The sequence below is a fragment of the Zosterops lateralis genome (assembly GCF_965231275.1).
Source record: "Zosterops lateralis genome assembly, chromosome: 26".
In the NCBI taxonomy this organism is placed as follows: domain Eukaryota; kingdom Metazoa; phylum Chordata; class Aves; order Passeriformes; family Zosteropidae; genus Zosterops; species Zosterops lateralis.
In genome coordinates this window covers 1,443,078-1,459,209 of record NC_139786.1, presented here as the reverse complement: position 1 = coordinate 1,459,209, position 16,132 = coordinate 1,443,078, and the positions used below count along the sequence as shown (strand labels likewise).

The 16,132-nt window shown below is 56.1% G+C and overlaps 2 protein-coding genes across 4 annotated transcripts in view; one reads left to right on the top strand and one right to left on the bottom strand.

Moving 5' to 3' along the window:
• Positions 1 to 633, top strand: part of ALX3 (ALX homeobox 3) — a gene marked incomplete at both ends in the record, with an annotated part of 3,795 nt that extends 3,162 nt beyond the window's left edge. Inside the window, 6 exon segments of the mRNA XM_083878289.1 lie at positions 96 to 374; positions 376 to 408; positions 410 to 503; positions 506 to 577; positions 580 to 599; positions 601 to 633. Of these exon segments, the coding sequence (XP_083734415.1) occupies positions 96 to 374; positions 376 to 408; positions 410 to 503; positions 506 to 577; positions 580 to 599; positions 601 to 633 (531 nt within the window).
• A 1,649-nt stretch (positions 634 to 2,282) lies between these two features.
• On the bottom strand, positions 2,283 to 16,088 carry STRIP1 (striatin interacting protein 1; the record flags this gene model as incomplete). 3 transcript variants are annotated; one of them, XM_083878355.1, is made up of 21 exons in its annotated part: positions 2,283 to 3,360; positions 4,560 to 4,764; positions 4,924 to 5,028; positions 5,778 to 5,844; positions 6,077 to 6,177; positions 6,271 to 6,397; positions 6,759 to 6,856; positions 7,005 to 7,079; positions 7,306 to 7,377; positions 8,042 to 8,105; positions 8,282 to 8,347; positions 8,607 to 8,824; positions 8,910 to 9,092; positions 9,924 to 10,051; positions 10,430 to 10,536; positions 10,905 to 10,973; positions 11,395 to 11,515; positions 12,693 to 12,827; positions 13,557 to 13,631; positions 13,884 to 13,953; positions 15,938 to 16,088. In XM_083878355.1, 21 exons carry the CDS (start codon positions 15,986 to 15,988, stop codon positions 3,113 to 3,115), a joined length of 2,385 nt encoding a protein of 794 aa, XP_083734481.1. In that variant the 3' UTR covers positions 2,283 to 3,112. The 3 variants fall into 3 exon arrangements, with proteins under 3 accessions (XP_083734481.1, XP_083734479.1, XP_083734480.1); XM_083878353.1 differs by lacking the exon at positions 15,938 to 16,088 and adding an exon at positions 15,772 to 15,897; XM_083878354.1 differs by lacking the exon at positions 15,938 to 16,088 and adding an exon at positions 14,035 to 14,103.
• Between the last annotated feature and the right edge of the window lie 44 nt (positions 16,089 to 16,132).

Sequence of the window (16,132 nt, the reverse complement as noted above, 5' to 3'; positions counted from 1 at the left end):
TTTTGTTGTTGTTGTTGTTGTTGTTGTTGTTTGTTTTGGGATTTTTTGTTTGGTTTGGTTTGGTTTTTTTTTGGGGGGGGGTGTGGTGGGGTTTTTTTGTTGTTGTTTTATTTTTTGTTGTTTTTTTGGTTTTGAGTTTTTTGGGGGGTTTTTTGGGGGGGTTTTGTGTTGGGGTTTTTTTGTGTGTGTGCGGGTTTTTTTGTTCGTGGGGTTTTTTTTTTGGTTTTTTGTTGTTGTTGTTGTTGTTGGGTTTTTTTGTTTGTGGTTTTTTGGGGTTTGTATTATTATTATTATTATTGTTATATTTTTTTTCCCTTTCATTTCAGCTGCAGACCAACCTGTGGCCGAGCCCTGGGAGCCCCCCGGGGCTGCTGCCCCCCCGAGCCCATCCCGGCCCCCTGCATGTCCCCCGTATCCCCCCTCTGCCAGCAACGGCTTCGTGGGCATTCCCCCCTCCCCGGGCCCCCACCCCGCCATCAACAGCCTCTACCCCCTGCCCGGGCTGCCCCCCCGGGGCTGGCCCCCCACCCCTTCGAGCCGCTCCCCCAGCACGAGTACAAGGCGCCCACCCTGATGCCCTGAGGATGAAGAGCAAAGAATGGGGCTGGGAGCCTCTTGAATTGGGCTACATGATCCCCCTTCCCAGCAGGATGGACACAGAGACCTTGTCCCCCCCAGAGAGAATCCCCATCCCTCGGGACCAGGGAGAGGGGTCAGGGTGGTGGGGTCACCTTCACCCCCCCTGCACCAGGGAGAGGGGTCACCTTCATCCCCCCTGCACCAGGGAATGGGGTCAGGGTGGTGGGGTCACCTTCACTCCCCCCACACACCCCGAGTGTTCCCACACCCACCACGATGTCACTGAGAGGGGGCCAAAGGGGGGCTGTGGGGAGGGAAAAGAGGCACCCCCAAACCCAGGCTGCCCCATTTGGCAGCTCGGGACCCCAAAAACGGCTGCTCCAAAATCCCTGAGCCCTCCCAGCACCTGCAGGGGGTTGATGGAGATTCCCGGGCTGTGGGTGTGGTGACTGTGCCCCTGGGGGAGCACCAGGCAGGACAGGGGTGTTCTGGGGGCAATTCTCCCCTCCCCAGCTGGGATTTGGCCGCTCACCCCCTGCCCAGCGGCAGAAATGGGGCTGCTCCTCTCCCAGTGCCATACTGGGCAGACTGGACTGGGACAGCTGCTGGTGCTCGGGGGTTACTGGGGGCAGGGCCAAGGAGCCCCAAAGCCCCCCAGAGTTTCACAGCTCCTTCTGCTCCCTCCTGGAGGGGAAACAAGGCCCTGGCACAGCTCCTGGAGCCCCCTGGCACAGGCAATAAATCCGTGAGGAGGGGGCTGCAAGGATAAAGCATCCCAAATTAAAGGGATGCTGTTACCCCTCAGGAAGGTATTTTAATGCCCTCCCTGGTGCTCCAGGGGGGGTGTTGGGGGCACAACTGGTCGATTTGGGGGGGTGGTGTCTGCATTTTGCAGAGTTCTGCACGTTATTGATGGTACCTGCAAGGCCAGTCTTGGGGGTGGGGGGCACCTCACTGTATCCAGTGTGGTTCATCTGCTCTGGGGGTCCCCAGGGGGGCTCCCCAAGTCTCCCCAGCGTGTCCTGTCCCCCCCTTCACCCACTGTGACCTCCCCCACTGCAGGGAAACACCAAAAACAAAACCAGGAACAACCCTGCTCACCCCAGCAGCACCAGGAGGTGAAAACCTCCTCCCTGCAAAATCTGCAATGTCCCCCCTGCCCCAGCTCTGATGGGGGGACACCCCTGGATCCCCTCGGGGAGGCACCAAACCTGCTGTTCCAGCCCCACCTGGGCCAAAGCCAAGGTTTTCAGCCAAGCTGTGGCACCCTGGGCACACAGTGGGTGCCCCCAGCAGGGACCCAGGGGTGCCCACCCTCACCCAGGACATCTCACACCCCCTCCCACCGGTGGGGACCTTGTTATTCATTTCTAAACAATAAACAACATTTTTCGTAAGTTAATTACAGCTCCAGCAGCCCCATAAAGCCAGGAGGGGTGGGGATGGAGACTCCAACGGGCTCCTCAGGCCTGTTCTGGCACTGGGAATGGGGTTTTGAGGGGGCAGGATGGTGCTGGACGCACCCAGGTAGGTGCCAGGGGTGGGTGCAGAATGCTGGGGGGCACTTCCAGCCCTCCAGGAGGCACATCTAGCCCTCCAAGAGGCACTTCCAGCCCTCCAGGAGGCACATCCAGCCCCTGGCTCTGTGCTGCCCATAGTGGGGATGAGGTCAGGGTGCAGCACTGGGAATCCAGAGCTGCAGGTCCATGTCACCCCTGGCTGAGGGGGAAGGATGGGGACAGCTCCAGGCAGGAATTAAGGGCGTGTTACCATCGATGCTGAGCCCACAGAAGTTCTCTGATGTCTCATAAGGCTCAGTTTGCTGCTTCCAGGCCTGGGGCTGAGCAGCCCCACAGATGGATTCACTGCTGGAGCTCCACAGGCTCAGAATCCCAGCAGGTGATGGGGTGGAATTGGAGTAAGACTAAACCTTCTGGTAAGAGGCAATGTATCCCCTGGGGTTTGAGGGATGGGTGGGGACAAGGACACAGGATGAGGAACTCTCATCCCAGCCCAACTCCAGGCAGGAGGGACAGGGACAGGGACACGGACAGAGCCCAGGCACACTCAGGGCAGAGGTATCACCAAATATATATAATATATATACAGCTCCTGCAGCCCTCCTGGGCTGAGGGGAGGCTGCCCTGGCCCCTCAAGCCCCCCCAGCCCCCCCAATCCCCCAGAGGGGCTGGGCAGGGCCAGCCTGGTGTCCCACCCAAGGACCCCACTCCCACACTGCCTCCTGCTCCCCCTCCTTGGCTGGGGGGGCACGAGAAGGGTGGTGCCTCTGAAAGCACCACACGGGGTGGGCAGAGATCCCCCACCCAACAGGAAACCCCCTCAGCTTTGGGATGAGCCTGGAATGAGGCAGAGGGGCAGGATGTGGCCTCAGGAAGGACTCCCCATCTCCATCCTCTTCCCAAACCCACCACAACAACCACCACAGACACCCCCCCAAACCTCACTGCCCTGCCCCGTGGCAGCAGCTCAGCCTCGATCTCTCCAAACAACCCATCCTTCCTCCCCGTGTCCATCACTGCAGCAGCTCCTCCCAGGAGATGGGCCTGGAGAAGACCTCCCTCTCCAGCCAGAGGTCGTAGTTGACCTGGAAATCCTCGGGCAGGTCCACACGCTGGCCCAGCACGCTCTGCAGGCAGTTGTCCACGGGCAGGAAGTCGGGGTTGCCGTGGGCGCGGTCGTAGCGCCGCGCGTTGAAGCGCTCGATGCTGGCACGAAGGGCACACTCCTCCGCCTGGAAATCCCAGGGCCGGGCGTCCAGGTCTGGGGACAGGGATGAGATGGGTCAGGGAGGAGCTGGGGATTCCTCAGCCAGCCCAAACCCCTCGGTGGTGTGGTTTAATCCCAGCCAGACTGAGCCCTGTACAAGCCGCTGGCTCGTTCCCCCACCAGCTGGAGTAGGGAAGAACAACGAGGGTAAAAGCTGGAAAACTGGTGGGGTTTAGGATGAAGGCAGCTTAATAAAGAAAGCAAAAGCTGTGCATACAAGGAAAGAAAATCAAGGAACTAATTCCCTGCTTCCCTCAAGCAGGCAGGTGTTCAGCACCTTCAGGAGAACAGGGCCCCATCCTAGGGAATGCAGGATGACAAACATCTCTCAATTCCTCCTTCTTCCCCCCACTTTATACTCTGAGCATGATGTCCTAGGTCTAGAATATCCTTTGGTTCTCTCTCCTCCCAACAACCCACACACCCCCAGCCCCCTCACACCTGGGAAAGGTCTTTGCAGGTGCTTCCAACAGAGCAAAGAGCCAGGAGCCACCAACAGCTCCACAGGCACAGCACCAGCACCATCTCCCAACATTCCCACCCCATCCAGCACATGGAATCGGGCAAGATTCTGGGAGGGGACACAGGCCAGCTGACCCAAATCAGCCAAGGGAATATTCCAGACTCTGTGATGTCAGATCAGCTATAAAAGCTAAGGAAAGTAGGAGGAATACTGGGAAATTTGTTATTTAAAACATATGCCTTCCAGAGCAGCCACTCCACATGCTGGAGCCCAGCTCCCTGGAAGTGGCTGAGCATCACATGCTGATGAGAAGTAGAGAACAAACCTATTTTTTTTCTGCTCTTGCTGTACTGAACTACCTTATCTCAACCTACAAGTAATTTTCCATCTGATTTTCTCTGCCCTGTCCAGCTGGGAAAGGGAGTGATAAGAGCAGCTTGGTGGAAGCTCAACCAGGCAAGGTCCACTAAGGTCAACCCAGAGTACCTGCCCAAGCCCCAGGCAGCACAGGGTGAGCTTGGGGCATGGAGCCTGGAATTCCCACAGGGCTGGGAATGCCAGGGAGGGCTGGGAATGCCAGGGAGGGCTGGGAATGCCAGGGAGGGCTGGGAATGCCAGGAAGGGCTGGGAATGCCAGGGAGGGCTGGGAATGCCAGGGAGGGCTGGGAATGCCAGGAAGGGCTGGGAATGCCAGGGAGGGCTGGGAATGCCAGGGAATGCCAGGACGTACCATTGCCGTAGGCCCAGTCATCGTTGAGGCGGTGCCGCACTTTCTGGTAAATGGCTGACATGGTTTTCATGTTGCTCTTCCTCCACTGCCGGCCCAGGTATTTGGTCTGCACCTTGAGCAGCTTCAGCACGTAGAGCTGCATCATGGCCTGCTTCACCTTCAGGGCCCGCTTCAGGATGGGCGCCGACTTGAACACCACCAGCATCTGCCAGAGGAACAGCCCCAGACCCCAGCTGGGATGGACTCCTGTGCCAATCCTGCCTCCATTCCCCTCCTCGCTCCCCACCAAGCCCTGGGTTGTCCCAGGTTATCCCCAGTGCAGGTGCCTGGCCGTGCTGAGCTCCAGAACACTCCCAGCCCTCACCATGGTGCGGGAATGTTTCCACTTGGTCAGTTTGTTCAGGATGCGCAGGAGGTTGATGCAGGAGAAGAGGTTCCGCCAGCAGAACTGGTTGTTGTCTCCAGCTTCCTGTGGGGAAGGAGGTGCAGGGTCAGGCCAGGGCTGGAACTGGGATGGGGAGAGGCTGTGGTGATCTGAGGAGCCAAGTCCAAAGGGGACAGCACAGCTTGTGGGTATGGAATTGTCCAATCATGGAATTGTTAACATTGGAAAAACTCTCTGAGATAATCAAGTCCAACTGCTCCCCCAGCACTGCCAAGGGCACCACTAATCCCTGCCCCCAAGTGCCACACCCACAGTCAGACATTTTTGGAACACTTCCAGGGATGGTGACTCCAACACTGCCCAGGCCAGCCTGTACCAGTGCCTGATCATCCTTTTCACAAAGAATTTTTCTGCAATATCCAACCTGAACTTCCCCTGGCACAGCTTGAGGCCATTTTCTCTTGTCCTGTCCCTTGCTCCCTGGGACCAGAACCTGAAATCCCAGCTCTACCTTCCTGTCAGGGAGTTGTGCAGAGCCATAAGGTCCCCCCTGAGCCTCCTTTTCTCCAGGCTGAGCCCCTTCCCCAGCTCCCTCAGCCCCTCCTGGTGCTCCAGCCCCTTCCCCAGCTCCATTCCCTTCTCTGGACACATATCACCTCAGCAGACACCTGCCATCCCCATCCTCCTCCCCAAAATCCCAGCAGCACCAAGGGCTGAGCACAGGAGAGCTGAGGGTGCAAGGGCCCTGTGCTGGAGCCCTGCTGCCTCCCTGCATCCCAAACTCCCCTGGGAAGCAGCCCAGGTGGCAGGAGTGTCACAGCAGGGGGACTCACCAGGCTCTCTGCCGTCAGCTCCGGCAGCTCGTGCACGACACAGTAGGGATAGTCCAGCACGGAGATGCTGCAGGAAGGAGAGGAGTGGTCTTGCTGTTGCCTCAAATCCCCCCTGGCCTGGGGGAAATGCAGCCCCCACTTCCCACCCACTGCAGATGGGCTGTGGTGGGAAATTCCCTGAGGTCTGCCTGAGCCTGAGTCACTCCCTGAGCCCCAGGGAGGGACTGTAGAGGGGCCAAAGAAACAGGGATCCCTCCCCACATCCCCCAGAAACGCAGGTGGGCAGCCTTCTCCCTCACCTGTTCTTGGCAGTGATGTAGGACATGATGTTCTGGTTGAAGAATTTGAGGATGAGCGGGATGCAGTTGGCAAAGACCAGGTGCTGGGCCATGTACTCAAACTGGGGAGGAGAAACGTGGGTGAACAGGGACTCACTGGAGGTCCTGCCATGGCCAAAGCCCTGCAGGCACAGCTGGAGCCCAGCCCACCTCACCTGGTAGATGTGGTTGAGTTTGAAGTGTTTGAGCAGGAGGAGCAGCACGGCAGAGATGGCCTTGACAATGATCTCCTTGTGCCGATTGACATCCACGCCCAGCTTCATGCTCTGCAGCACAGTGGTCCTGAGAAAACAGGGATTGTATCAGGAGGAATTCTTCCCTCTCAGGGTGGCACAGGTTGTCCAGGGGAGCTGTGGCTGCCTCATCCCTGGAAGTGTCCAAGCCCAACTTGGTGCTGTGGAAGGTGCCCTTGCCAATGGCAGGGGCTGGAACTGGATGAGCTTTAAGGTCCCTTCCCACCCAAAACATTCCATGATTCCACAGTCCTTGGGCTGGGGCAGGGTCTGCCCCTCCCAGCTCCTGCAGGGTGCAATCCAGGGCAGAGCAGAGCCACGTTCCACAAGGAGCCCCAGCCCACAGCAGGTCAGGCCCCCAGCTCCCTCCTTCCCTGCCCAGCCCCAGCCAGCTCCTCTGCCCCACTCACGGCATCTCCTCGGGCAGGACGTCTGCCAGGATGTTGATGGAGTCTGTCTTGGCTTTGGAGGTGGGGGCTGCAGCCAGGAGGATCTTCAGAAGAGCAATCTGGGAAGAAGGGACAGATGGAGGGGGAATGGGAGCTGCAGGGGACTGGCCACACACCCTTTCCCCAAAGCAGGGGCAGGGGGTGAACACTTGGGATGCATCACTGCAAAGGGACTGATCCAGGGGATCCCAGTGCCCCCCAGCTCACCATGTACTGGGGCAGGCTGGGCAGCAGGCCCTGGTACAGGATCTCAGCAGGGACTTGCTCCACTTCCTCTTCCCCCTGGCACCAGGAGAGACCAGAAAACCTCATTCCAGGAGCTGCCACCAGCACCATGGAGCGTGAACCCAAGGGCAGGACACCCCCAACTCTTGCCCCGACCCTCTCTGCCCCAGAAAACCCCCTCCTCAGCAAACCAAACCCCTCAGCCCTGCCAAAAAGCCTGGCAGGACCAAGTGCCCCCAACTCCCAGCCCGGGATCTCCATCCCATCCCAATCCCACACTCACCCCGGAGAGAGGGGAGCGCAGATATTCCTCTTCCATGTGCACCTGCACCTCAGCAATGGACGTGTACTTGTGCTGCATGGGGACAGGGCAGGGTCACCACGGCCCCCCAGTGCTGTCCCCAGCCCCAGCCTGCTCCCACCATCCTGTCCCATCCCTCCTGGATCCCTGTCCCAGGGGTGACCTGTGTAGATGTGCAGGGTGGGAGCTGCTGGGCCCAGGTGTAGGAGAAGACCAGTAGGGAAGGGATGAAGACATGAAAAAAGGGATAAAATCCTCTAAGAAAGGGATAAACCCCCCCCAAAGGAAGGGATGGAGCCCCCTAAGGATGGGATAAACCTCCCAAAGGAAGGGATGGAGCCCCCAAAGGACGGGGAAAACCTCCTCAAAGGAAGGGATGGAGCCTCCTAAGGATATTACAGGAATATTACATATTCAGGAATATTACAGGAAGGGTTGGAGTCCCCTAAGGAAGGGATGGAGCCCCCTAAAGAAGTGATGGAGTCCCCTAAAGAATGGATGGAGTCCCCTAAGGAAGGGATGGAGTCCCCTAAGGAAGGGGCTCAGACAACCTGTGAGTCCAGGATGAGATAGATGAAAGCTTAAGGCTGCTCTCCCATCACTGGGTGGAGGAAAGGGAAAATGCTCAGGAAAATCCACCCTGAGCTGTGATGGGAGCAGGGAGATGGGCAAGGGGCACCCACAGAGCAGGAGGAACTGCAGGAATTCCTAAACTCACCAGCTTCAGGGTGCGGATGCTCTCATGGATGGGCCTGGGCAGGCCCACCACGGTGTTGGTGTCACTGGAGGAGGGAAAAGAGCCAGGCTGGGAGCAGGGCTGAGCACCCAGGGGTGGGGCAGAGACCACCCAGGGATAAAGCCACAGACCAGCCAGCCAAGGCTTTCCCTGCAGAGACAAAAGCAGCCCCCAAACTGGCCTCTCCCCAGAAAGGCAGCACTGGGCTGGCCCTGCACCCACCTGCCCAGCGTGTAGCCGATGAATTTGCTGCGGCTGGACTCCAGGAACATCTCAATGTCCTTCTCCCTGCAGCAAAGAGAGAAGGGAAGAGTCACATCTTTCTGTGCATCTGGAAGATGCCCAGCCAGGCACAGAGAAAGGCACAGCAAAAAGCCTTGTGGTCAGGTAAAGGGTGCCCAGCCAACCCTGCAAGTAAACAGACAGCAAAGTGACCACTCCATCCCAAACAGCTTCCCTACATCCCTGCTGAGATTCCCAACATCCAGCAGCCTCTGTTTCCCTGACCCTGCTCCAGCTCTCCAAACAGGGAGCCCCTGGGACTCACCGGACCTTGGGGGCCCAGGGCAGCCCCTTGGGGCAGGTGATGCGGTCACTGGGGGGGTGCTGGGTAGGGGGAGGCATCACTTCATCCCGTTCCAGGGGGAAGGTCTCTCCCTCCAGGCTGTTGTCATCATCGTTCTCCTCTTCCTCCTCGCGGGAATCGTCAGCTTTGTACGGATCCCGCTCGTTGAAGGCATCGAGGTTATCCTGCTTGATGAGGGCCTGCAGCGGGGAGACAGGGAAGGGAATATCCCAAAAAACCAAGCCCAGAGCTTGGCAGTGCCTTCCCCAAAGCCCCTGCCCCCACCTTGTGCTCCCTCCGGCCGCGTTTCTGCTGCTGCTCGATGAGGTCGGAGGCGGAGGCGGGCGGGGAGGCCGCGCGCATGTTGCGGATCACCTGGATGCTGTCCTCGGGCAGAGGAGGCAGCCCCAGCATCTCCCTCTTCTCTGCCTTCATGCTCTGCAGCTCCTCAAACCCTCCCAGGGTGCACTGCAAGGGACACCACAGCACGCTGAGCACGGGGGGCTCCAGGGGAATCTACACCTGCCCTTCCCAAACCCATTTTGCAGGATCACAGAATCGTTCAGGGTGGAAAAGCCTGTGGGCCTGATATTGCTGGGTCTGAGAGGTTTTAGTCTGCTGGCAAATGCTAACTTTTTCCCAAGGAAAAATTGCTCAAGAAAGCTTCTTCTCAAAACAATCTTGGCAAACAATTATCCTTTCTCAGAACAATTATTCTCCAGGTGGTGTTTTGCTGTTTCTCTGGTTTAACCACTGGGATTAGAGAGGTGTTGTTCCTATTCACCATGCATTTTAAGTCTTAATTGGAACACCTTATAAAAGGTAGTTAGAATTAGATAATAAAAGCCTTCTTTTTCTATGCTCTTTGCCTTCTGAAATATTTGGAGTGTTTCTTTAGTGTCCTACAGCAACAAAAGCCCTCTGAGATCACCAAGTCCAACTGCTCCCCCAGCACTGCCAAGGCCACCACTAATCCACGTCCCCAGGTGCCACATCAACGTGTCCTTTAAATCCCCCTGGGGTTGGTAACTCCAACACTGCCCTGGGCAGCCTGTGCCAGTGCTGACCACTCTTTCCATGAAAAAAAAATTCCCAATATCCAATCTAAACCTCCCCTGGCACAGCCTGATGTCTTTCTCTCTTGTCCTGTCCCTATGGGGGAAAACCTGAGATTGGCTTTAAAGGAAAACTGAGCACCAGAACAAGAGGATGGAGCAATTACAGCCAACTCTGAGGGCAGAATTCCCTCCTCTGCCAAGTATCAAACCACACATCCCACACCCCACGGCCTCTCCTTACCAGCACAGTCTTCCAGAGCAGAAGCAGCACCTTCTTCATGGGGAAATGGGGAGCATGGCCACTGCAGAATTTGGTCACCATCCCAAAGAGCATGACAGAGAAGGGCTCATTGTTGTACAGGGGGGCTCCTGGAACCACACAGCACCATTAGCCAGGAATTCCTCATTCCTGGTCTCACTCCAATCACCAGCATCCCCAGATCCTGCACCCCATCAGCTCCAAGATCCTCCCCTCACCCTGGACAGCTCCCTCTCCCACCTTCCAAGGCCTCATAAATTCCATAATTTCTTACCTCTATGTTGAGAGGAAACAACAGCTCCAATATTCCATTTTTTCCCAGGGAGAGAGCACCCCAGAAAAGGCTGGATGACTCCCTCTGCTCACCTCCCTCTGCCCACAAGTTGAGCAGAAACCAACCCAGTGCTGCCAGTCACTATTATCCAGCTCCTAGAGCCAAATCCCATGTCTGCAGCCCTGGCAGTTCCATCCCAGCTCCTGGTGCTCACCCAGCTCTGCTCGGAAGGTTTGCCTCATGCTCTTCCACTCGGGCTTGTCCCCCTCGGCCTCCTGGCGCACGGTCTCCACAATCAGGTACATGATGTTCAGTAACACCCTGCAAAAACCAGGGCAGCTGAATCCCGGGCACTGGCAGCACTTATGGAAGCACTGTCAGCACCCAGAGATCAGGGAGAAGCTGGAGCAACCCAGACAACATTCGGAATTCATGTACCTGCTCCACACCAGCACACAAGGCACTGGGGGAAAAGTCTCTGCAAGTCCAAACAGGAAAAGAATCTGCTCTCCCAAATTTTACTGCTTTCATATCCCCAGTCTGTCCCATTCCTGCTGTGCACAGCAGACACCCGTGGAAACTCTCAGAGCTGGGACAGCTCTGGGACCCCTTCCAGTGCCTGTCTCAGCCTCCCAAAGCTCCCAGAAAACCCTGTACCCCCTCCTGCTCCCCCCAGTCCCACTCCATACCTGAGGTCGGTGCTGTCAGCCAGGGAAATGGCCGGTTTCCTCACGGCACTGGAACAGGCTGCGCTGTTGCTGCGGAGGGAGAACAGCTCAGAGGGAATTTGGGGGAATTCAAACATTCAAACCCTGTCACGGGCCAGCTCCAAACCCTGAGACAGACTCTGCTGCCATCGACTCCCTGCTCCCAGCACAGCTGCAGGAGGAGGAGCAGAGCTGCCTGTTTGCTGCCAGGCACTTTGATTCATCAGGAATTTCACAGGAAATCAGATATAATCCCATATTACACATCCACCCAGGACAACAGGAGTCACCCTGGTGAGCTCCAGGAGAAATCAGATATAATCCTACATCACACACCCACCCAGGACAAGAGGAGTCACTGCTGGATGCAGGAATCAGATCAGGGATAGGTGGATAGATAAGCTTTTGTGCCATAAAGCAGAAAAACTCCTACCAAGGAGCTCCATAGGGACTCCTGAAGTGTTTTACTCACTCGATCTCCATGTTCAGCAGCTCCACCAAGGCGTTGAAGGTTCCCACCTCCAGCAGCAGGAAGATGTTGTACCTCATCCACGCCTGCACCTCGGCCTCGGAGCTGCACTCCCCGAAGGTGCCTGCAAAGAGACCCTGCTGATCCCACCTCCCACAGGATTCCTATGGAAAACACACCCCTCAGACTGAGGAAATAACTGGGATGCAGAGGATGGAACTGCCCTCTTTGGGTAATGCATTCCAGGTCTGCACAATTGGGGTAACACAGGGAAATCAGACTAATTTTGGGCCCAACTGCTCTAAACTATCTGGTCCCATGAGATTCACCTTTGTTCCAGACATCCCAGGTGGAATGAAAACCCCAAGGAATGAAAAATTCTTCAAAATAGTACTTATTATAACTATACTGTACAATATAAAATATATACTTCTATCTATCCAACACATATATTATATATATCACTATAACTACCACTATATAACTATCACTATATTTATCATTATATAACTGTCACTATAACTATCTATCACTATAAAATTAACTATGACAATATAATCCATGACTATATTGTACAATATATATAATATATATAGATTAACTACATCCCAATATAACCCATTTTATGGACTGAGCAGTGGGGCAGACAAGGGGCAGAGGTACAACATCTCAATATAACTATCTATCACTATATAACTATCACTATGTAACTTTCACTATAACACTATCTATCACAATAAACCCCATTATTATATTGTACAATATATATAACATATACATTAACTGTATGACAAAATAACCCATTTCATGGAGTGAGCAGGGGGGCACATAGGGGGCAGAGGCACAATATCACAATATAATTATCACTATATAACTATCACTGTAACTATCACTATAAAATTAACTATCAGGATATAACCCACTTCATGGAGTGAACAGTGGGGCAGACAAGGGGCAGAGGCACAACATCACAACATAACTATCTATCACTATAAAACTAATCACAATATAAACCATTACTATATTGTACAATACATATAATATATAGAGATTAACTACGTCCTGATATAACCCATTTTATGGAGTAGTGGGGCAGACAAGGGGCAGAGGCACAATATCACAACATAACTATCTATCACTATATAACTATCGCTATATAACTATCAATATAAAATTAACTCTCACAATATAACCCATTACTATATTGTACAATCCATATAACACATACACATTAACCACACCCCGACATAACCCATTTCATGGCGCAGTGGGGCAGACAAGGGGGCAGAGGGGGGTGTCACCTTGTGCCACGTAGAGGATGGCGCGGGCCACTCGCAGGCGCTTCTCGCGCGCGGTCACCTCCAGCCCGTCCAGCAGGCGCATGGCGTGGGTGCGGTGCTGCGTCCGCTCCAGCTCCGGCCACTTCTTGTCCCGCACTGCAAACCAGGGCAGGGCTTTGGCCACGGCCACGCTGAGGGCAGGCCCGGCCAACACAGCCAGGGGATGTGGTACTGGAGGATTCCTGGGGTGTCTGAACTGTCTGGGGGGTGATTAGATCAGGGCTGGGCAGGGCTGCTGGGGCTGAGTCTGGACACACGGACACCTCGTGTTGTGCAGAAGCCACCAGGACATGGGCAGAGCTGGCTCTGGACACACAGACCCCTCATGTTTAGGTGACACTGATTGTCCAGGAGCCACCAGGACATGGGCAGAGCTGGCTCTGGACACAGGGATATCTGATTGTGATAGTGTAAATTATAACACCTCTATTGTCTCACTCTTCACATGAGACTGAAAATAGAATAAAAGTTTTTAAAATGCCTCTTAGTTGACCCATCTCTGGGTCAGAAAAGGGTATAATCCAACACCTGAGAGCATTGTCCAAACACCCCTGGAGCTCTGGCAGCCTTGGGGCTGTGCCCATTCCCTGGGGAGCCTGAGGAGAGTCCAGCACCCTCTGGGAGAAGAATCTTGCCCTGATATCCAGCCTGACCCTCCCCTGACAGCTCCATTCCCTTGACTCCTTTCCCTGCTCACAGAGATTGGAGCTGCCCCTCAGGAGTAGCTGCAGACCCCAGTGAGCTCAGGCATCAGGCTCCTCTTCTCTAGGAAGAGAAATCCCTGTCCCTCTCCAGGGGAAGAGGAATCCAGAAAAAGGCTCTTACTGTGGATCCTGAAGTCCTCCTCAAAGCATTTTCGGTTGAGCAGGAACTCTGGCCCCTCTGTGTAGCTGTACAGCTCTGCCAAAAGAGAAGAAGCTCCAAAAACCTGCACCAAGCTGCAATTCAGCCCTGGGAACTGCAGTTTTAGCCAAAATATCAAAATGTAATAAAGGCCAAAAATAGTAATTACACATTTCTTGTCCCTTTTAACATCAATGCAGTGTTTAAATATAATAATAAAGCGATACTGGAATTGACAGAGCTCCTTTAATTCTACCAGGAGAGGAAATTATGGTTGATTAAATGATCCATCAGAGAAGAATTCCTTACCTGACAGCTCTGCTGTCCATTTATCCGTGTCTGCGTATTCAAACTCCAGGTCTGGAGACTCCGAATAGCCCTGAAAACACAAGGAAAAAAATCAATTCTATTACAGCACATCTCAGGAAAACCAAAACCCCTGAAAACATTTACAATTCACCTCATCCTCCTGCAAATCCAGGGCTGGTTTTCCTGCTTTAGGGACCAAAAACATCCCTGCAGCAGCACAAACGTTACCGAGGCAACTCCAGCCCACCTCCTCCTGCGTGGGCTGTGCCACGTGGAGCCACTGCAGCACCCCCAGAGCACAACAAACACGGCAGGAGAAAAAGGACAGGGTTCTGGGAGAGCAGGGAGCTCTCAGAGCTCACCAATTTTGGAAAAAAAATGGGGAAATTTGGGTTATCCCCCTGTGCCATTCCAACAGATGGGATTAGTGAGGATGAAACAATTCTAAATAGCTTTGGAGAGGGTGCAAAACCATCCAGGAGAATCTTTGGAGCAAAAATATCAGGTTCCTTTAGAGAAGGACCCACAGTGTTTCAGGGCACCCAGCCCTGAGCGGGGCAGATGCACAGGAAGAGCCTCACAAATTCTGGGATCCTGAGCACGGGGTAAATCCACACCAGAACTCTCCAGAATTCTGAGGCTCCCACTCCTGAGCACGGGGAGGATCCAGAACAGAATCCTCTCACCCACTCCTAAGTGAGGGGTAAACCCATACAAGAACCATCCCAAATTTTGGGGGACCCGCTCCTGAAGGAGGGGCAGAGTCAGAGCAGAATTCTCCTGAATTATGGGACTCCCACACCTGATCAAGAGGCAGAGCCACCCCAGAACTCGCCCAAATTTTGGGGCTCCCACTTCTGAGTGAGGGGCAGACCCTGAGCAGAATTTTGGGACACCCACCCCTGAGTGAGGAGCAGAGCCACAGCAGAACAATCCCGTATTTTAGGCCACACATTCCTGAAAATCAAATCCACACAATTTTTGGGGCACTCCCCGAAACGAGCTGCAAACCAACAGCAGAACTCTCCTAAATTTGGGGGCTCCCACTCCTGACAGAGGAGCAGATCCACATCAGAACAACCCTGAATTCCAGGAGTCTGAGATGGGGCAGCTCCAATATCCTCCCTTGTACTTGCTCCCTTCTGCTGGGAGCCCCCTCAGGCTCTCCAAGATTCCCCCTCACATCCCTCCCTTGGCATTCCAGGGACCTTTCTGAGGAATCTCTGGGTGCAAACAGCTCTGCACCATCCCAGGAATTAAAAACTTTGGAAAAGCCCCGGGATAACTCAGCTCCACACAACCCTCTGACCCCCAAGGCTCGGGGGGTGTCCCTGGGGGGTTCGGTCGCCTCTTGCTGGATCCATCCCCGGTCCGAGGGACCCGACAGCCCGCCCCGGGCTGGGACCGGCCGGTAACACCGAGAAACCCCCGCACGGGCTGTGAGAGCCCCGGGCCAGCCCCGTCACTCCCGTCCGGGACCGGCGGGCCGAGCCCGGTGACAGCGAGGCCTGGGGAAGGGATGGATGGAGGGGAAAAGGCACCGACCGAGCCCAGCAGGGTGCGGGCAGCCCCAGGTCGGAGCAGGCCAGGCAGGGAGAGGCCTCCCGGTTCCACAGCCCGGGAAACCGGTACCGGGGGAGCGGCCGGACTGGGCTGGGCTCGGGGAAGGCGGTGCCCAGGCTGGGCTGGAAGAGCCGGACACTGCCCCCCCGGGCACCGGCACCCCTGGACACCGACACCCACAGGGATCCACCAACACCGGCACCACCGGGCACCGCCCAGACACCGGCACCGCCCCCGGGCACCGGCACCCACGGGCAGGCCCTGGCCGAGGCCCGGCGCGGCCCGCCCCGCCCGGGAAGGCCGCCCCGCTCCCGGCGGCGCTGACCTCGGAGTCCTTGCGCGGCGGCCGGGCCAAGTCGCGGCCCCTCCCGGGCGCGGCCGCCCCACCGCGGCCCTTGTTGTTCCCCGGGACCGGGACGGGGCCCGGCCCGGGGCCGCCGCTCGGCTCCATGTCGGCCGCTCCGCCGCGCCGAGCTCTCGCGAGGACTCACCCCCTCCTCTCGCGGGAGCGGCAGGGAGAGCCGGGGCAGCGCCGCCGCCATGTTGGGAGTGGCACCTGCGGCAGCGCCGCTGTCTCCGGTGGGTGCGATGCGGCTCCGCCCGCCGGTGCCGCCGCTCCGCCGTGGCGGCCGCGTCACGGCCGGCGCTGCCCGCCCCCGGTGGCCGCGGACGGCGCGACACACGGT